The sequence below is a fragment of the Mchenga conophoros genome, linkage group LG6 (genome assembly GCF_057382185.1).
Source record: "Mchenga conophoros isolate Kocher_MC1m ecotype Shallow Benthic linkage group LG6, M_conophoros_male_GT1.1, whole genome shotgun sequence".
Taxonomy (NCBI): domain Eukaryota; kingdom Metazoa; phylum Chordata; class Actinopteri; order Cichliformes; family Cichlidae; genus Mchenga; species Mchenga conophoros.
In genome coordinates, this window is record NC_140531.1 from 25,734,233 (window position 1) to 25,756,098 (window position 21,866).

Consider the following 21,866-nt stretch of genomic DNA (forward strand, 5'->3'; position numbering starts at 1 on the left):
GTCGTTTACCTTCACATGCATATGAACTTCTTAATCCATAAGGTTTAAATATGATGTCAGCCCACCCTTTGCAGCTCTAATAGCTTTATGTCTTCTGGAAAGGCTTTTTACAAGGTTTAGGAGTTCGTCTATGGGAATTTTTGGCCTTTCTTTCAGAAGCGCATTTGTGAGGTCAGAAAATGAATGTTGAACGAGAAGACTTGGCTCACAGTCTGTTCTAATTCATCCCAAAGGTGATCTATAGAGTTGAGGTCAGGACTCAGGCCAGTCAAGTTCTTTCACACCAAACTCACACATCCATGTCTATATAGACCTCTGCTTTGTGCAAAGCTGTGCAGTCATGTTGGAATAGGAAGGGGTCACTCCCAAGCTGTTCCCACAAAGTTGGGACCAAGATGTCCAAAATTTCTTGGTATCTTGGTATTCTCAAGCATTAAGAGTTCATTTCACTGAAACCAAGGGGTTGAGCCCAACTCCTAACCCCCCCCCCCCCCCCCCCCCCCCCCCTTCTCCTCCAAAAACCCCCATCCCTACCCACAATTGGCAAATTGCACTGAGACAAGTACCATTCTCCTGGCAACTGCCAAGCCCAGACTTGGTCATCAGATTACTAGATGGAGAAGCATGAATCCCCCAGAGAGCACGTCTGCACTTGTTTAGAGTTCAGTGGCGCCGTGCTATACTGTGATTTTATGCGATCTACCACTTCCTAGCTGAGTTGGTCTTGTTCCCGATCGCTTCCACTTTGCTATAACACCACTAATAGCTGGAATATTTAGTAGTGAGAAAATTTCACCACTGGAGTTGTTGCACAGAGTTGCTGGAATTCACTGAGCTCCTAAGGTGACCCATTCATTCACAAATGTTTGTAAAAGTTGTCTGCATGCCTAGGTGCTTAATTCTTTACACTTGTGGCCATGCGAGTGACTGAAACACCTGAAGTCAGTATGGGTGAGTGAATACTTTTGACAACATAGTGTATCTGGCTGGCAATCCTAGTGCCCATCTGAGGTTCACATTAGAAGTTTGACTGAAAAGTGCTATTACTCCTACAGTAATTACTGCCATTAAAATGCATCCATGGAACAGGGATGGCAACCTTTCATCAAGAAGCATCATGCGACACATGATGGTTGGACCATGTTGGCAACCTGAGGCAACATTTCACAAGAGTTTCTTTTACGACTCCATGTTGTTTCACAGAAAACAATAAAAGACTTATTGCAGTTAGTTTGACCATCACAGGTACATTCTTTATTATTACAAGTCAACCAACTGTATCAAAACTGCAAGAACCCGAAAGCCAGAGTGCAGAAACATTTTTCTGCTCTCTCACCAATAACTGTCACAAACAAATGCATTCACTTAAAAAAAAAAAAGTCTAAAGGCACATCTCTAAGATATTTACATTGCATACAGGTTTGACATACAGTAAAAAGCACACAATCAGTCCTAAATCCTTGGCCACACTGGCTTTGCTAAAGAGACTAAAGTTATCCATAAAAACATACAGCAATTGTTGTTTATAAGTCACAGTTTTCAAAGCTACAACGCACAGGTGGAAATTCGTGTTTATGTAACTTTTATGGCTTTATCTTTTTCATTAGGAATTATCGCTTGCATGCCACTCTGCTATGGCTTCTCTTCTTCTTTTTGTTTCCTCTTCAAAGACACTTTGTACTACCTTAGAGAAACGTGTTCATTTAAAGGCCTGCTGAAAACAAGTTTTAAGGTTTTAGGATTTGACATTTTGGGAAAATATTTTTGCTGAGTGACATAAGAACAATTAACCTTTCCAACATCCAGTCTGCCCTCTTAGGCAGAATGTTTTAAGCAAGATGTCTGGATTGAAAGGCTATGCCTCCTAAACACAGCAGCGACACATGACATGTTCCCCATTTCAACCCTCCAGCGCCACCACGGGCGATTTCATGACGTCAGTGATGCACTGTCAACCATGGAAGAACCCTGAGACCTATTCTTGGGTTTGTGAAAGAAGGAAAGGAAATGGGTCAGACGGGCTCGGCACGTGTGTAGCCAGCGGATGGGGCAGCATGTGATTGATGGAATACCTTAAACAATGGCAGTGTCCTGGTTTCTAAATCACATGATTCCTACATTACTCGGTAATGCAGAGGTATTTCCGGAGAGGCAGAGGGTATGTAGGAACTTCAGGAAGGATACAAATGATGCTCACGCACAAGCAGCAAAAACTCCTGGAAGGATCTTTGTCAGAGTTCTTCAGGCACCGAGCCACTCTGGGTTGGCAGTGTTGCTCTGAATGACCTCATCTCTCCCCAGTGAGTTCAACAGCAGAATCAACCTCCTCTAGAAAAACAAGAATCTTTCCCTCACCGAAGTCCAGCAGGATTTTGTCAAAAATCTTCTTCAATCCCAACATTCCTCCACAAGATTAAGCTCTTCAAGCGCCATCACAGTGCAGCTACCATGTCTCATAAGAAGGATCTGCCCCAAGTCACCACTGAATACCAGCTAGAAGCCACCGAATAGCTTCTGTACAATCTGGTGCCTCTAATGTGCAAAAATCCATTACTGAGACTTCATTAACTACCATGGCAACTTCTAATGAGTGCTGCAGTGCCATCATCTTTGCTCACATAGCATTGGAGTCACAGAGAATGAGAAGGCACTTCTAATGGTAGCCTTTAATATAAGCTCTATCATTTTAGTCTAATCTTAATGGCAGAGATGGCGTCAGCCAACCAAACACATAGTAGGATCTTGTTTTAAGTTCCTTCCTCCAGGAATTCTGATCAAATGGATGCTTTTTTTAGGCATATATCACAATTATATATCAGTCCAGACTAGAATTAGCAAATGTGTGGACTAGTTTTTCAGCATCCCTCTAAGGCAGGGTCTCCTAACTTTGACAATCTTGTGCAGATTAGAGAAGGCACTCCTAAACATTTCTTCAATGTCTGTGTTAAAATATCTATCTTAGATCTTCACATTAATAATGAAGGCCAAAGTGATGCCATCCAAAGCAAGTATCTGGTTAGATGCCTTGTTTCTTGGGCCAAACTCTTACAGGCCTTAACGTCTTTAAGACAAACTTGTAGTTCAACTGATTGGTTTTATCGGCTTTCACTGGTAAATACTGATAGACAGCAATAAAGAACATATGGAGACGAGTTAAAGACTGCACAGACTGATAATTTTGTATGAACCACACCATTCAACACCTACAACAGCAGCATGGTGACAGTTACATAAGCACAACTCAAAGCTGTACACTCTAAAAAGGCAAAACTACCACAGGCATGCAGCTCAGGGGCTATTCTACTATCTTACATATCTTTTACTCAATGTTTAGCAACTGCACAAGTGTCCAAGCTTTAGAAATGCTGGTGTGCAGATTTTGTTACCATTGGACCAAGCCAGACAAGCTGATTACCTGTGTATTGTGTCTCCTAAACTAGAAACTACAGTTTTTAAGCTTTACTTCCTCATTTGCATGCGGCGACACGAGGATGGTATAATTCTTCTCATCTATCTCTCAACAAGAAAGTCCCAAAATGTCAAAAATATTTCTATGAAATGGCAGACAAGTCTGATACAAAGAGGTCCTCTAGTCACAGCATCAACTCTGTTTATTTATTTATCAGTTCACTATCATCTCCCCTGTGCAGGTATGTACATGTACTGGCAGCCTTTTGTTTTCTCCAAAGCATCTTAAGATGTAATCTAAGGCTGAATGTGAGCCAAGACTCTTCCCACTGCTGATGGGTGATGTATCTGATGGCCGGTTAGTGCTGAGGTCTGCTTTATTTAGACGTGCACCTGAAATACCTACCATGGAGATCAATATTGAAAGGGCAAGAGTAGATAGAGGCTGAGAGCCAAGTGCAGCCCTCAATATGTACAATATCTATATGTGTGTGTGTTTCTGTATGTGTGAGTGTGTGTGTGTATGGAAGATGCAGGAAGGCCAGCATTTGAGAGTTTGTTTAAAATGATCAGCTGTTAGTTGTAGTAGAGTGGAGTGTAGTTTGTGTGGTATGAGGTGAGGAAGGTCAGGAAGGTGGGGATTTATGTATGTGTCCAATTGGTGTGTCAGACATAGTCCAGGAAGACGTCAGCTGTGTTCTGCAGTAAAGGTTGGTTGGGGGCTGTTGTGCTGCAGACTGAGCTCAGTCTCCGTGATGGCGCCCTCTGCTGCTCTGGAGGACCTGAAGCATTACTCAGGGTCAGGTACACCTGAGGAGTAACACAGACTTGTGTTTTACGAAAGAAAGAAAGAAAGAAAAAAAGAAAAAAAAACAACATAATTTTTGTGCTTTGGAGATAAAATGTAGGGAAATGAGTGAAAAACAAAAAAGACAGATTACAAAAGTAAGACTAAGAGTCGTTCTTGCACTCACATTCTTGGTATTTTCTGACAGCAGCAGCTCTGTTTTCTCCACCAGCTTTTTGAAGGAAGGCCTTTTCAGAGGATCGTGGTTCCAGCAGGACAGCATCATGTCATACCTACAACGCAGGTCACACTGGCATTAGTTTATATGTCTGGGATACAGAGAAACAGCCAGAACACAAAAACAATCTAGCTATTTTATACATCTAAACTACAGGCTGACAGGTTCATAGCCTGTAACAGCTCATATTGCATCAGTCACGTTGTAGAAAATGACTTTAGTCATGGATATAAGGCAGCATCGAACAAATAATAACATATTTGGCTTTTACACCTTAACTGCTGCTGATTTAGTTCAAGTACCCACTGATGGAAAACAACATATAAATTAGATCCAAATAATTTATTTAAATAACTGATCATGTAAAATTATAATAAAAGAAGTCCAGGTTATAAATAAAAACAAAGAATTATTAATTGATCACCACAAAACAGAGTGATAATTTGTTTTGAATAAAACAGTTCTCTGCTTTTAGCTTCTACACTGTTGGCGTTGTTGGTTCTGCCCTGCTTATATCATCAAAGAAAAAGGTTGGGATGAAGTAAGTGCTTGACCAAGGCCTAAAACACATATTTTATTAATTGAAAAAATAATCTGTTTATCACCTGATAGTAAAAAAAAACAAACACACGACTTCCTGCAACCTTTGTGATGGCAGTATATGAAACAGACTCATTCTCACAAACATGCACTTACATCTCAGTGGGGGCATACTCAGGCCTGCTCATCCTGTGGCCTTCCTGAATCATCCTATAAAATGCAGATCCCACCTGCATCCCAGGGTACGGGCTGTTACCTGCAACAACAACTTTACATCATTTTTAAAGGAAAAAAATATTGATTTGCACGGTACTGTTGGCTTCTCAATCAATACCACTTTGCGTGCGTGCCCTAAGCTATGTTGCTGCTTGTGAGCATTAATAAGCCTGTACTAAAGCCCCCAGTCAAATGGATGACAATGATGATTTGAAACAGTAAAAGGAAAGTAAAGCATAAAATGGAAATGTTACCGAGGGAGAATATTTCCCAGAGCAGGATGCCGTAGGACCACACGTCACTCTCAATCGTGTAGACGCAGTCAAAAATACTCTCAGGTGACATCCACTTGACCGGCAGACGAGCCTGAAGGAGGGAGAGAGCCATGAACTCGTGTCCTCATTTATAAGAATATAATATAGCCCATCAAAAAGAATCTAAATTTTCAGTGTGAAAAAAGTTATATGAAAGTTTTATAAAATACAATTCAATAAATAATGCCTTCGTGTACAAAATGAACAGAACTTTCTTCTTGTTTGGCCAGTGTAACTGCAAACTTTTCATCTTTTCCTTTTTAGCTTGCTGTCCAACTTTCTTCACAAAAATTCTACATGTATTGTTTCATAGAGCAGTTCAGACTCAGTAAAGAGAAGCGAGCGTGGGAGTTTTTCTGTCTTGGTTTGCGGAGACGGAGCGGGAACAAAGAACAAAGGAGGAGGGAGCGAAAGACTGACAGACGGAAAGACAGACTCACGTTTCCACGGAGCACATAGCTGGCATCGGTGGTGATGTCTCGTGCCAAGCCAAAGTCGCAGATCTTCGCCACCCTGCCGTGAGTCAGCAGAATGTTTCTAGCTGCAAGATCCCTGTGGATGCACTGCGCACACAAACGCGGCAGCAGAAACAAACACAGCGATGAGCATTGACACAGCAACCGGTTTCTGCAGTGAATGACAGGGCACGCTTACAAAGGAGGCGAGGCCGGTAAAGCTTGTGGCAAACACAAAAGGCGAACTGACGTGTTTACAAAAGAAGAAGAAGTAGAAGAAGGAGAAACAATGACTCAATATGACCAAACAAAATTCAAGAAAGCATGTGTGGGTAAACGGGTGCCACGTTTTACACGATCATTCTAAACAGTTACTTTTGTCTTATTTAAGAGTGTAACTGGTTAATAAAACGGTTTTAAGATTGCATCGTAGAGGGAAGTAAAACACTTTTTTTCATCTTTATGTTACAAAGAAAAAGTGTCACCAGCTTGGGCTCTCTGTTGGCCTGCCACCAGTTTGTGTCTGTGAGAAACGAATCAGCTGTGGCGAAAGACACCGTTAAAGCTGTGTTTGAGCACAGTTTCTTTACACAACAAAAGGGGAATTGTGTTATTACGATCATAATTTTAAAAAAGCTGGGCTGCTATGTAAAAACAAAATGCATGCATTTGCAAATCTCTTGAGTCCATATTTGAATGACAACACAATATAGGAAAAACATCAAACGTTTAAACAAAGAAAATGCATTTAAGAAAAATCTAGCTCATTTCGAATTTGATTGCAACAGATCAGTAACATGAAGTAAAGATGGGGAGTGGTTCACCAATCGGCAAAAAAATGAATCTGCAAACTGTGGAACAATTTCAGAGTAATGATCTTCAATTCCACAGAATGTGGAGAAATCTGTATGCGCAATGGACAAGGCTGAAAATCATATGAAACTCAGGCAGCACTACATTTAAAACAGTCATGATCCTGTCATGGAAATCCCTCCATGGGCTCGTGAGCACTGTGAACACAGTTCACCGTGCACTCCACAAATACAGGTTAAAGCTCTATCATGCACATGATACAGAGACCCTGCTGTCTTCTCTGGGCCAAAGCTCGTTTAAAGTGGACTGAGGCAAAGGGGGAAACTGATCTGAGGGCAGATGAATCGAAATTTGAAATTCTCTTTGGAAAACTTGGACGCCAAGTCCTGTGGACTAAAGAAGAGAGGAATCATCCAGCACTCAATTCAAAAGCCTCGGATGGTACTGGGGGCAAAACGGTGCCCAACTTTTTTGGACTTTTTTGTAATTCATGTCATATTTTCTTTTAACTGTTCAGGTAACCTGGGCACAGAAGCCATGTTTCTACTGAAATCATGAAAAAATATGGTAGGGAATGCAATCCAAATGGATAAATTAGTAGAAATAAGCCAACAAACTATGCATAAATTAAATAAATAAATAAAAGTACAGTCTGAGCAATTGAAGCGGTTTAAGGCTGACTGTTTGTATGTAACTAAGGTGGAGCTTCTTCAAACTTTAATTCATTTAATTTCCTTTCATTTGGAATCATGTTCCTGTCCACCGGATCACTCTTGTAGGATTTAATTTCTGCTGCGTCTACGTTTGTGTAGTCCTACAACTACCAAGTGCACTTCGTTGTTTTTGGTAACTAGCATTGACAAGGTAGCGCATGTAAGAGTTCTGCTTCTACCTGATTGTTTGAAAGTCGCTGTGAGAAATGCTGTAAATCAGCAAGCACTAATGCAGTGTGCAAAACATCAATGTTTGGATTGTGCAGCTTGCAGCTTGAGTGTTTTATGGTTGTATGGGTGTGTCAGCAAATACAGAAGTTTGTAAAGACAACACTGGTCCTGAGATGCAATCCAGATATGTGACATTATCTCGACTTGATTTATACGCCTAGTCGACTTTGTGCGTTGAATCTAAATATGGCATAAAACAAAGCAGTGCCTTAATGGCTAAAATGCTCCACACAGCCTGGGGGAAGATGCAGTTATGTGATAACTGAACAAATTCTCTGTAACTTCATCGTTACATTTGGCATTTTTTTCATTGCTGAATTGACAGCATTAAATAGAGACGCCTAATTGTTTAATCTGCTTGTGTGCAGTATACGTTTGAAATGCAGCAATGCCGTGGTTTCCTACTATAATGATGCCATTAGCTGAAAGAAAAAGTTCTGCACGAATATTGGCCCTGAGCCATGCCATGATTTATGAACTAGGAACAGCACTTTTAAATCTCTCCCATGACGAGTCTATATACTGTTTATTAACAGTCTGTAAAAGCCTTACATTCCTGGAAGTAATGTACTCCATTCCTTTGGCCACCTGGTAGGAAAAGCTGAGGAGATCTTCAGCATCCAAGGACAGCTCATCTATGTCATCTAGGCACACAATGCACTTCAGTTATATGCGAGAATTCCAGTTTTGATTCATTTGTAGGGAATTTTCATCCTTTGTGGAGGCATGCTATTGGTTATGCAGTGTATTGTAATTAGAAATGTAAAGAGAGAGCGACGTTGTACCTGACTCAGAGGACCTTTCTTTCTCAGAGGGACGCATGGGCATATATCCTGCACCAGTAGCCTCACTGCTAAAGAAATACACACAGATACAAACACGTAAGTAGAGAAACTAGCCACTTTCAGCTGTCATCGCCATGAAGCATTCCTGCACATACGCACCTTGTGGACTCTGTTGGGTTCGAGACATTGTGGTAGTAACCATCCCCAGCTCTGGAGTTTAGGAAGGACTCTCTTTTCCTTCTGAGGAAGTTGAGGAGGTCCCCATAGCAACAGTACTCTGTAATTACCAAAATTGGTCCTGGCAGAATACAGGGACAAAAACCAAAACAATACAAAAACGACAACCATCAGTCACTGATTTTTAAACCATGACAGCACAATGAAAATGAGAAGAAACGGCAAGCAGTTCTGACACAGTGATGAGGCTTGACAACAAGGGTGTTTAAAAGCTGATCATGTTTAAACAGAGGAAACAATGTCACTATTCCTTGTTTCTCTCACAATAAGTGCTTATGCATACATCTGTGGAAAAAAACACCAAACTAAATTATAATCAATACTGAGGTCTAGACAGCTAAATAATATTGAACACACACACAGCAGATTTGTGGCAAGGTAAAATGAATCACGTCTTCATATCGAAGGCAGATGCTGATAATGGCCGGGTACAGCAGTGAGTCACCACATGAGGATATGGCAAATGTGTCTCCCAGACAATATTCATAATCATAAATCATGACAGTCAACAATAAAACAAGAGTGCAGATGTGTAAGGTTTATGTGCCCCCGACACGACAAAACCAATCCAAAAATATCTCACATGCAAATCTGATTCTGAGTGAACTAATTGTGCTCGTAGTGACTCCTCTCACCTCCGACGGTGCAGGCTCCCAGCAGGTTAACGATGTTAACGTGGTTTCCAAGGTAAATGAGAACCTTCAGCTCAGACATCAGCGCCTCCTTCTCCGTGGAGTGAGCGTTGGCTGAGATGACATCATCACAACATTAAAGTGGAAGACGTATAAGCACAAAATCAAAGGCCGTAAAGTGAAAGTATTCCTTTGTGACTGGCGTATTCTCATATTTAAAAGCCTAACGGCAATCAGAAATACAGAAGAAACAGTACCAGTAGTGACACTAGTGGCGGTGTAACAGTTATTTGGTTTTCAGCCCAGTGTTTTCCAATCTAACATAAATGTGGGGGATTAAAAGAATTGTAAAAAGAGAAAAAACAACTTCATATTCGTCTCTACTCTGAAACTTGTTTATGTTGTTGTTATTGTTTGAGTGTTTGTTTTTTTCGAGTCAGAATATTTGGACAATTGGTTGGAGTGCTAAGTTATCAGCTAACCCAAGCAAGCTCTGTCAGCAAGCAGGCCCCATAGACTGTAGGGGTGAGTAGCTCGGACACACATGCCTCCTAATTAGTGTGGAGTAAAAACAGAGCCACAGTCTTCTTATACAAGCTGTACCAAGCAGCAAGCCGTAATATTTGTCATGTAATTCCTTTAAAATGCTCCAAAAGACCAAAAGTGAGCGATCTAGTTTACTGATTTTAATTAGCGAAGGTTAGGACGAGCAGGCAGCTTCCATATAACTAACTTTACTTCTTGCAAGTATCAAAATGAGTTATTAAAAATAAAAAACAAAAGGCCCCACTGTATTCATTAACACAGAGTCTGTGTGCACTGACTTGCTTTCGGAGCCACTTAAGGAACTGCAATTTCTGTCACTTCCAGGTTAGATTTATTTTTCATCATTTTTCATTCAATTTTAAACATGGGATTGCAGTCAAACACTTTGAATTTTGGTGTTTTCACTCTTTAAGTACAGTACTGAGTACTTTGTACCACTTTATATAATATTGTTACAACACAGAGACGGTGATGGGGAAAATATAGACTTACGTTTCAGCATCTTAACAGCGACGGTTGTCACAGCGTCTGCAGAACACAATCCGTATGCCGTGGCCCTCACTACCTTTCCAAACGCCCCAGAGCCCAGGGTCTTACCTTCAAATAAACACAAAAAAACAAACTTTAACACTTCATTCATGCTCTAAAAATGATAACAGTCGCTGTACATTTGCACTCTTACACACACTGTCCTACCAAAGCGCAGTTTCTGCCTGGGGAACTCCCATTTGGAGTCATATGGCAGCTGGGTGGGGTCAATATATATATGGTTGTTTCCATGGACAGTCTCGATGACCTTCCACTGAATCTGGAACTTTGGTTTCTGTTAAAGTTTGGAGGGGAGAGAAAAAGTGACGTCAGATCAGCTTCCCGGGACTGTTTGTTGTGTTTGACTGTATAGCTCATATTCCCTTTCACGTTGCTCTTTTACAAAGATGCACTTTAGTTGTCAGCCCGAGTCTAGACTTTCCCCCTGACGATCCCACTGCAGATGCGTGAGCTACTTCTCAAGGAGTCTGACTCATCTGAGAGCAATAAGCACAGCATGCTCAGGGGGGCAAATTAATGGCTGGAGGCGTGATCGCAGTGTCAAAAATCCTTTAACTACAGCATGTCTGCACTTCAAATGGTTGACTGATTCAACTGAAATTCATTAGGACACATTCATGTTGATTAAAAGAATTTACCGTCACTCTTGCGTGCAAAACATCACTGCCAAATGCAGAACGAAAGAAAGATGCTTCTAACTTTAACGTACTCTAAACACGATGGAGGCATGAGTCATTAGTAAATGAGAATGGGCCCTTTGCCAGAAACTCCCAAAGCCATTTACTTTCCTGGGATGCAAAGTGTATGTCAATGCTGCTTGATGATCCTGATTTGAGATTGATGTTTATAATCTTTGAAACTGATTCATGGGTTTGAAAGGGGCTGATGGCCAAAGAGTTTTGTGATTTACGTCAAATCTGTGACCCTACTTAAACCCGGGCTTAAAATCACAATAATCATAAGGCATGCACAGTTTATTTCCTTTTTCCTTACCTGCAAGTACTTATAAAGCAGCACCACTAACACGAGGCTGAGTAAGACCCCAGTAGCCACCATGCCAGTTAGAAGAGGCGTGAAGAGTTTATGGGGGACCACACGCTCTGAGAATGAACACCAACAAACCCAGAGTGAGAAATCTCATGGAGCATTGAAGTAGCCAAGTTTTGGTAGTCACACACACACACACACACACACACACACACACACGGAGTGACATCCTCTACCGTTAAAACAGACAGCTGCAGCAGTGGTGTTTGTTTGTGTGACAAGGATTAGTGAGTCTGCGCCATATAATCCCAGCTTGCATAGTCAGCATACACTAATCTCATTCAATCTGTACCCAGTAACCACACACCTGGCCTGTGCAGACAAAGGGTCAATGGGTTTGTGTGTCTTTTTGAATTCTTGCACAACGTATTTGTGGCGCGCTATATAAGACAAATCCCCACCACGCAGACACTGACGCTTCACCTGTGTTACTCTCCTTGCAGCTCTATTTGCGGTCCGTACAGTGTCTTACCACTGATGGAGAACAGGGTGTAGGCCTCTGCCTCCTCTGTAGAAGCGACACACTCCAGTGTGTGGTACTGAGTGAACTCTTTGCTGACATTCAGTCGGCTTTCCACTTGACTCCTACCAAAGGTTGACTCTGAAAGGACAGTGACCTCTGAGGTCTCCCACTGGGTGGCATTGGGCAATTGTGAGCACCTGTTGAGACATTAAGGTTGCTTACGATCACTCCGTGCAAGAGCAGGTTTCAGCCTTTACAAATCAATTTATTGATTCAGTGCCTTTGGATCCACTCCAGTAGGAGAGGTAGGAAAAATAAGACATACTAAACTTACAGCTCCTTACTGTAAGTGCGTTAAAAGCTTTTCCATCAATTGCTAAATTGTCTAAAACAAATTTAAAAAGATGGAAAAATTAAAGCAATTTTAAGTCTAATAGATGTGAAACTAGAGCACAGTTCTGCATCTGAGTTACAGATGAACCAGCCAACAAACACATCAGAGGTGGTGTCGCTGATGTAGATCACCCAGTGGAAACCGGGTGCTGTTTCTGCAGCTCCTTCTAGCAATCGTCTCCATTACTTCTGTTCTAATAGAATAAAATGATCCTTTCTGTTCCTACGATCCTAAAACCTAGCCATTTATATTTGTAGCCAATTGTTGTTGTTTTCTTTTCTTTCTTTTTTTTTTTTTTTTTTTACATATACATATCTTCATGTGGACCTTTAATACAGCTGCTTCTCGTCAGTGGGGCCAAATCACTATTTGTATCTTAGTCGCTAACCTGAGAACGGAAATATGTGAAATATAGTGTGCATATGGTTTGTTAGGATAGGAAAAGCTTTAAAACTTTTATTAAAAGGCATAAAGTTTTAGTGCTTAATAAAGCACAATGTACTTGAAGGCTTGGTTAGATATTTACTTAATAATATGTTACTAATAAATCAAATTTCAAAGGCAAACTGATTTCCTGTTTCATGATCATTTTTTCAGAATTATGATTTTAATTTCAGTGGGCCTAATCCTCTTTTGTAAGATCTTGATATAAGCTGCGTTTTCGGGATACCTTGTGCGCGGCAGCTCACAGAAGTACCAGCTGATCTTAGGGACGGGGTATCCTGCAGCAATGCACCGCACTTGTCCATCAACAGGCCCTTCCTGAGCTGTAATGACAGGCTTACCTTACGGAGAAAAAAGAAAGTCGTATATGAAGCATACAGCACATGTACAAAGCATCTCCTGTTGACTCCCAGTATACTGGCTACCTGTGGTATTACTACAGAAAAGTACCAGCTGATCAAAATGAGGTTTCCTTTAACTAAAATCAATGCAGGCGAAAAGTTTGTAAAACTCTGATTTATCTAGCTACTCTTCTGTACAGATTGTTATTTCAGCTACTAACTGTGTTCTAAGTATACAACCCAAAGGAACAAATGTGAGAGCTACTTACTGTTGACATACACATGAAACGAGTGATCGACAGATGCGTCTTTGTGACTGGCTGAGAAGTTGTAGATCCCGCCCTCGGAGCCAAGAACCCTCACTAGTCTCAGCTTGCTGCTGTATCTGATAGAACAAGTGTATTTGTAAAATCCTTTAACCCACAGTGACATACTAGCGTACTGGTTACTTGAAGTACTCACTTTTAACTAACTGTACCTGTATTTGTTTCGGTGGAGAGTGATGACGTGCTCTGTGGTGTTGTGGAGAATCTTCCCATTGTAAGACCAGGACATGAAGCTTGGTGCAGGATAGGCATCGAATTCAACTTTTAGGCTCAGGCTCTCTCCCTCTTTAACCTCTTCCTGGACTGGACTTTGACTTACTAACATTTTAATGAACCCCTGATCTGAAGAGCAGAAATGTGTAAGTTTAATATGTTTTATGAACAAAAGGTTGATAACATTCTGCACACATCCAGGTATGTGTGGCCTCAGAAATAACTATAACATTACTGGGGCAACTTGAAAATATATTTTTGAGTATAATTACAAAGCCCCCAATTCTTACCGTAAACTTTGAGCTCCATCGCTTCGTCACTGCGGCCTCTTTCGTTGTGAGCATGGCAACGGTAAGTCCCTGAGTCTGATTGGTTAACAGCTGGGATCAAGAGTGAGGTTGAACGCTCGTAACCCAAACCCCCGGACAGGATGTGTGAGGTTTGTGTTTCAAAAGGATGCTGCAAAGTGGCAAAGAGGAGGCAAAGAAGCATGCTTTACAGGTGTAACATGACACAGATCTGTTGTTTTCTACATAATCCAGCAACTGTAGTCTTACTGTAACATACAAAGTCTGGCTGTCAGCACCTCCTCCCTATGATCAAAAGTTGAGCGACCAAGCTCAGTACACAGTGACGTCTTAGCCTTCTTAAGTTTCTTATCTAGATCAGATGTTATGACATCACCTACCAAGGAGTTAAAATGACCTATGTGTAACATTTATGCGCCTGCAACACTTCAAATAATAGTATCATTTTAATTTAATGACAGTAGCATCTCATTTATATCCACAAGGCTCAATTTTGCATTTAGCACATCATGATGCCATCATGTTGCCTAGCAACCACCTAACAATGGGTTAAAATCGCAGATCAAACAATACTGTAGCAGTGGCACATACTAGTATATAAAATGTCTATACTGGTAACTAAGAAATTGTAAGTAACAACCATATACAAAGTGTGGAATTTGTGCCAAATATGAATAAAAAGCACAATGTAACTATTTGCTACTCACAAGCTGCCACCCCAGCCCCCCGTCTGGACACTCCTCTGCACGTCAAAGGTCAAACCTCCAGCAACACTTGCAGTATGAAGAGCAACTTTGTTACTTCAGCCTATACCCTTTGTCAGTGATGACGGGAACAGGCTGCTGAAATATGCTGGCAGAACCAGAAAGTTGCTCTTCATGCTTCAAATGTTGCTGGACCATCAGCCTCTTCACATGTTTGCCCTTCACCGTGCACCTTGAAAGTAGGCGAAGTTACAACCTGTTTCCAAAACTTTTACGAATTTCTCTCCTTTTTTTTGTTGTCTTTTTTCAAACTTTTTTTTCAATATTAAAATATTGGGTATAATTCTTCACAGAAAATATAGTTCTGCTTTTTGTTTACATGTTAAACAGCATCACAAATCTTTTGGAAACATGTTTCTTGAACGAAAAAGTCTCTAAAGCATTACTTGGGATATGAGCTCACTTTTCTCCATGTTAGCTTTGTGCAAAATGAAATCATTTCTAAAGGACGTTGCAAACTGTTTGACAAGTAGGCAGCCAAACATCCCTGACAAAGAACTGCAAATAAATCCCTGAATCATTCTCACCGCTGTTGACGGGAAGTCCCACTTGAGAATGACGTCTGCGTTGACATTGGAGGAGCTGCAGGTAAGCTCGAACTGCTCTCCTGTCCTCAAGATGACTTTGTCTTTCTGGGACAGCGTGATCACTGGGCGTAACTCTGGCACTGAATCAAGGGATTCAAAAAGCAACTGTAGCAAACTGCTGTATTTGTGAGTTCATCTAAACCAGCATCATATCATTTTTTTCACCTGTGCATTGTCACACAGACACTTCTAACAGCACGACATATGTGAGCCTGAAATCATTCTGCTGCACTGTAATAACTCTGGACTGGTATGATCTGAAATCATGAATCCCAAACGGCGGCTTTTCATCTGACCTGAAACAAAAAATGTGGTGGTTTTGTGCTAAAATGTAATAAAAATAAGTAAATTGCTTATTTAAACGCCATAATAAAATACCCCAATGCGGTTTGTACTGTGCAGCTTTATACTGACGTGAGCAGCATGACCAAATGCAGACACTTGTCCCCACGTAGGCAGGACGATTAATTTCCAGCATTAAATGCCTGCAGACGCCGCTTCGGTTGCTGTGTTTGTGCTGGACTAATTCTATTTAACCCAAACACAGCCTTCATGCTCTGTTACAGAGCTTTGTTCACTGGGGGAATCAAATCCCTCGGCTCCTCCCTTCCTCAACGTACTTCTCGCTTTCTCCCTCTTCCCATCATTCAAAAGGACACCATGCCGTACTGCCCCTCAGCTGGTCCGCATAAAGAGTGCTGATGTAATGCAGAGGACAGAAGCACAAACTTAAATTGTATCTATGATCGATTTTATTTTATTAAGATGCACGTAGCTCGTAAAAATGTAATATCTCTTTGTGGCTAAAAAAGAAAGTGAACAGAAGGCTTTTGGACTGTCTATTATTAGCCATGCTAGCTGCTCTGCATTTGCCAGTGTTGGTCCGCTATCATGTTCCAGTCTTAACCAAGACTGGATGGATTTCCCATAGGATGAATGCATATTGCATCTGATCATGCTTTGGCTTTTTACGATGCTACAATTTCGCTTATTGGTGATATTGAGCAAAATGTCAATAGCTGCCAAAGTCTAGGCAGCTATGAATTTCATAAATTAAAATCCTTCATTTTGCATCAAACCAAATTCCTGCAGAACTAATGACATGCCATTATGCTTTTAGAGGCATCAGTGAAAGCAAATGCTGTGGTTTTAACTTCCAATTACTAATTACGGGTAAAGTATGGACGTTTTTCCACTTCACCATCGCCTCGCCTGCTAGTGACTTTGCAGTTTTCCATTTTCCTAATTCAAACAGTTCCTCTAAAGATGCTTCTGTGCTCTCAGCAGCTGCTCATAGATGGATGTTTTTGTATTTCAGGTATGAAGAGAAATATGAATGTGGCAGTAAACCCATTGTTTTCTTCCTCCACATTTAGCTTCATTAACACCCATGAAACAACTTAAACATGGTGTTCATTTAGTCACGCTGCAAAAATCAAGCTCCGATCACAACCCGGATAGATTAGGTGATAACAACAACATCTGAGTGCCAGCCCACATCAGCTGATGGCTCAGCTGGTACTCTTCCATACATCAGGCAGCTGCTGGACATCTTCCAGCTGCTCTGAATCCCACTTCCTTCCTCAGTCCTCTTGTTCAAGCTGTGTCTGACTTAATTAGGCTCCTGCCTGTTGTCACTGATGCCTGCTCTGTTCTGTAACAAGACCTTATATTTTCTATATATGCACACTGAAGGGAATATATCACCAGTAATTAATTACTCTGGACAAAAGTGACTAATCTCTCATTAACATGAATGGTAATTTCAGGAAACACGAATAATACATATCGCTTTTTGACTTTTACTTACCGAGTCGTACTTCCAGATTGTATTTACTTGACATCACTTTGACTCCGTGAAGAAGTCCCACACATACGTAGCAGCCATCGTATTCCTTCTGAATGTTGTTGATGGTGATGCCTTCCTGAAGGTCACTCTTATAACTCATACCAGAGGGCAGAGGTCGTCCATCACAGGTCTCCAAACCCAGGTGGGTGACCTCGGGGTCAGTAACAAGGCAGGGAATGGTGCAGCTATCGCCTTCTCGCACCAGTTTGATGTTTATCATGATGTGCAGGAAAGCATTGTAGGGGTCTAGGGAGATGACAGACAGGTAAAGATTTGGATTAATGTTGTGAAGACAAACATCCAAATGCCCCCCCCCCCCGTTAAACACCCACCTTTCACGTATACGTAGATAGAGCTCTGTTCCAGTGTGATGTTATTCACACATATATAGCGACCCATGTGGTTAAGCTGGGCGGCTGATAGCCTGACGAAAGCCACGTTGCCCTCCTGCACCTCTCCATCCAGCTTGCGAGACTTGTCCCTGTACCACCTTAACCTGGGCGGGGCGCCAGACGTTGTGGCATTGTCATAGCAGCGCAGCTCTAGCTTCCCCTTCTTGGGAACTACGATGTGAGGCCCACCGGGGGAGATGAGTGGCTCTGACCACACTGGTAGAGAGGAAGAACATTAAGGATGATGGATGTTGGACCTGTTGCTAATTTTGAATGGGTTCGGCTTGGATAAAAATCCACACCAGAAGGGAAAGAAATGCTGCTGCTTTCTGGTGTATTAATATAATAATAATATAATTAAATACAACCTCTGAAGAAAAAAACCCAGTGAAGACATAGCGGAGATGTTGTTCTTAATCGAAACATTTTTTTCAACATATAGCCTCATTTAAAACTGCTTTCATTGCTTTTGGTACAGATTCAGCAAGGCGCTGGAAGCGTTCCTCAGAGATTCTGGTCCATGTTGAAATGATAGCATCACAGATTTGTCAGCTACACATGCATGGTATAAATTTGCTGTTCCACCAAATCCCAAAGGTGCTCTATTGGATTGCTATCTGGTGACTATGGAGGCCATTTAAGTACAGTGAACAGTGAACAGTTTGAGATTGCTTTAGCTTTATAGGAGCAGCAATTAGAAGACGGGTGCACTGCTGTCATAACTATTGATACAAGGCGGGATGGATGTATGCATTCATGCTGTTTTATGTAAAATTCTGCAATCTGAATTTTGCTGCAGACATTTATACTGATCGGACCCAACAACATTTTACTAATCTTCTAATGTCAAGTTTAATTAGCCTGTGGATTGTAGCCACAGTTTCCTGTTCTTAGCTGACAGCAATGGCACCCGGCGTGGTCTTCTGCTGTAGTCCCTCTGCTTCAAGGTTTAATATCTTATGCAATCGGAGACGATCTTCTGCATACGAGAGTTCTAACAAACAGTTATGTGACTTACTGTTCCCTTAGCTCAAAGCAGTCTGGCCATTCTCATCTGACCTCTGGCATCAACAAGGCATTCGCAGAGAAAATTCCAGTAGATCAGCAGTTTCTGAAACACTCAGACCAGACCGCCTGGCACCAACAACCACGCCAGGTCCAAATCACTTACACCGCTGTCCTTCCCCATTCTCATACTCTGTTTCAAATTAAGTAGATTGTCTCAATCGCTGCTACACGGCAAAATGCAGTGAGCTGCTGCCAAGTGATTACTTAATTAGGTATCTGCATTAACAAGCAGGTGAGCAGGTGTACAGATTAAAGCTGATGTAGATTTTATTTTTCTGATTATTCCATTCGTAGCTTGGTTTCTAAAGGGTCAGAAAATTGTGAAAATAGCTACCAGGAGTCAGAAATCCTGAAGTACATGTTGTAACAAAAAACAGCATTTTCTGTTTGTTGTGTTAGCAGACTGCCACTCCAGAGATCTAAAAATACTACCACATGAGACTAAAAAGAAAACAATTCCTCATAGCTGAAATGCTGTAAGAAAGCAGCACAGTATCCTGGCTTGACTAGGACTGAAAATATCAAAATAATTGCTGTTATTTTTCTGTTGATTGATCGTTTAAGATCAGAGTGCCCAGTGTGGTGGTTAAACAGGATGGCATGATTGACAGAGACTCCCTGAAGAGAGAGTGCTATCTAACCACGACAGCTCAATTGGAGAATCAATAATTATGAGTTATACAGCCGCTGAGTAATCATGCATCAAGGTCCCTAAACCTATTCCCTTAAGATGAGTAAACCCAGCTGACATTTTAGTTTAAGCTCCACCAGTCTTCCTCCCACTTTCTTTCTCTCCTTTTCCCCCACTTAGATTTGCACATGATAAGAGCCATTTCAAAAACAGGATTTTCATGTGACTGTTGTGCCTCCAGGCTCAAGCAGAGCTCAGAAAGCAAAAAGGAGAAGGATGTGAATCCCCCCTCCCTTCCAAAATATCCACATCTGTGTTTGCGCGGGGTGTGAGGGCATGTTTTTAATGCTGCATCTCTCAGAATATGAGTTTGGCAACCAGTGATTTGAACTATTTGAACAAGCGAACGGTTTCAGTAGTAAAAAACAAAAAAACAAAACAAAACCCGAGGCAGTTATGTGACTGAACACGAAGCTTTGATCCTAACATCCAGAGCTGTTAGATGTCAAGATGCTGCGGGTGCTTTGTGGTAGAAGATGCGCATCTTTTTTCCCCTTCTTCTTCTTCTCCTCTTTCTTCTTCTTTGTTTCTTTTGCTGTTCTGGTAGGATGCTCAACCTTATCCTCTTCGTTTGGGTAGAATAAATAATTAATTCTCTTCAAACAAAACACTCAGGCACACACAGGGACACACAAACACACAAACACACACACACTTGTTGCCCGCCAAAGGTATTTCCAGCGCACCACTAAACAGTTATGCATACAAATGATTTGTAGACTTAAGCTGGCGGGTTGGCAAGAGCTTTACATTTACCTTTAGCACTAAATGACTGACTTGAAACAGTCCGGAAAAACAGTAAACGGACAGGAGGTTGCGCTAAACATGCGCAAAGATACACGCTGTTTTTCCTCGGCTGTTTACGTCTATACTCTAAGATATAGGCAAAAAAAAGACTCTTTAATGGTGACAGCAGCACATGTCGCACAAGTGGGAGACGGAATAAGACCCGAAGAAGCACTGACTCTAAAATAATGCACGAACAAAGTACAGAAATAAATGATTTGAATTATTACCATAGGGTGAAAAGCATTAAGGATGCCGTCATAGAAATTCCACCACTATAACAGCAATAAAACGTAAGAATATCTGAAACTACCCACTCAAAGAGTTGGGAGAAAAAAAAACACAACAAAGCAATAAAGTCAACACTGAGAAAAAAAAAGATATCCACACGCCGCGCTGAAATAACATCGCAAGTGGTTTTCTTACCGGTTAGTGGCAGCAAAATAAAATACGAGGCACAAAGAACCCAGCGGAACCTCATTGTCGGGTGATTTTCAAGTCTTTCACTCTACCCCATGCGTTTCAAGCGCAGACAAAACCATCCTGTGTCTAAAACAACGAGACCTCGTCCAGCGTGATAACGCGGCACAGGTTCCTCCAACGTAATGAGCGCACGGACACAATGATCCAGCAGCCTGGCTCCCCCTGATGGATTTCATTGGAGCTTAAAGACACAGTGCATCGCCTCTCTCCCTCCCCCCCTGCTCTGGATCATTGCCACTCCTTGCTGTCCCGCATTGGTTGGAGTCTGGCCAAGGTGATGAGTCTGTTATTACTGAAAAAAAAAACAAACCCATAAAAATCATCTTCACTCAGTCGTTTGGAAGAATAAGTAAATTTTCCATCAATAAAAGTCCTGGTGGTGCAGGGATACAGAGGATCAACTGTTCTGTTAAATAACGTGATTCTTTTTTATATTACAGACATTGTAATAAAGTATTATTATGGCGGCAGCCTGTCCTCACACTTCGACTGGGCCAGCGTGTCCTGTTGTGATGACAGCTCTCGCTTGGCAGGAGTTTCCCCGCAGGAGCTCTTTCAGTTTGTGATGCACTTCATAGTGTCACATTTCCCAACTCTAATCAGCATTATGGCGGTTTCACTTTTCCCAGATTTAATCAACTCTATAGCCCAGAAAGAGCCAATAAACAATCTTAATTTGGCAATGTGCAAGGTCAGGCAAACGTTTTTAACCAGAATATGACGGAGGTTGACATGGTCACTTTTCCACATTAGATCTTTAGATGCCAGTAGGAACACAGACACAGGTCTGAGTTAATGGGCGCTGTAATTATACACACTGTTTACCACCAACATCATTAGAAATAACTGATCTTTTAATGTTCGAGAACAGCAGGAATGATTACAGCAAGCATGAATTGCTTGAAGGCTCCTGTGGTCTCCTGACTATTCTAACACAGATTTATAAAATGTGACCTTATTCTTAGAAAATCTCTTTAAGTTTGTAGACATCATCAAGTGCATTCACTTCGTTTTGTTATAATCTGAGATTTGCACGATGCACCTTAAAATGTGCCTTTCTTGTGCAGAAGAAGTCTTATTGACAGATGTTCAAGTCATGGTCGTGGTTTTTGGATTTTGGCGCAGTTTCTGCTCCTGTTCTTACTCCCCGTTAAGCCTCGCTTCTAGTCGCTTCCTCTCTTACTTTCTCTGTGTGGCTTTTGTAGTTTTGCTGCCTATCTTTGTCTTTCCCCCCACTTTCACACTT

The 21,866-nt window shown here is 41.4% G+C and overlaps 1 protein-coding gene across 3 annotated transcripts; it reads right to left on the minus strand.

Moving 5' to 3' along the window:
• Positions 1–1,218: 1,218 nt before the first annotated feature.
• On the minus strand, positions 1,219–20,831 carry kitb (KIT proto-oncogene, receptor tyrosine kinase b). Of its 3 annotated transcripts, none has more exons than XM_085277031.1 (21): positions 20,564–20,831; positions 17,533–17,808; positions 17,162–17,446; positions 15,292–15,431; positions 13,983–14,151; positions 13,632–13,821; positions 13,423–13,538; positions 13,039–13,153; positions 11,984–12,171; positions 11,458–11,564; positions 10,612–10,738; positions 10,408–10,512; positions 9,373–9,483; positions 8,660–8,798; positions 8,501–8,565; positions 8,268–8,359; positions 5,944–6,066; positions 5,444–5,555; positions 5,130–5,229; positions 4,383–4,488; positions 1,219–4,218 (listed from the first exon to the last, which is right to left on the minus strand). In XM_085277031.1, the coding sequence occupies exons 1-21, from the start codon at positions 20,616–20,618 to the stop codon at positions 4,075–4,077; spliced, it is 2,865 nt and encodes a 954-aa protein (XP_085133157.1). In that variant the 5' UTR covers positions 20,619–20,831; the 3' UTR covers positions 1,219–4,074. The 3 variants fall into 3 exon arrangements, with proteins under 3 accessions (XP_085133157.1, XP_085133156.1, XP_085133158.1); XM_085277030.1 differs by having other exon boundaries at positions 8,501–8,568; XM_085277032.1 differs by having other exon boundaries at positions 4,078–4,235; positions 8,501–8,568.
• Between the last annotated feature and the right edge of the window lie 1,035 nt (positions 20,832–21,866).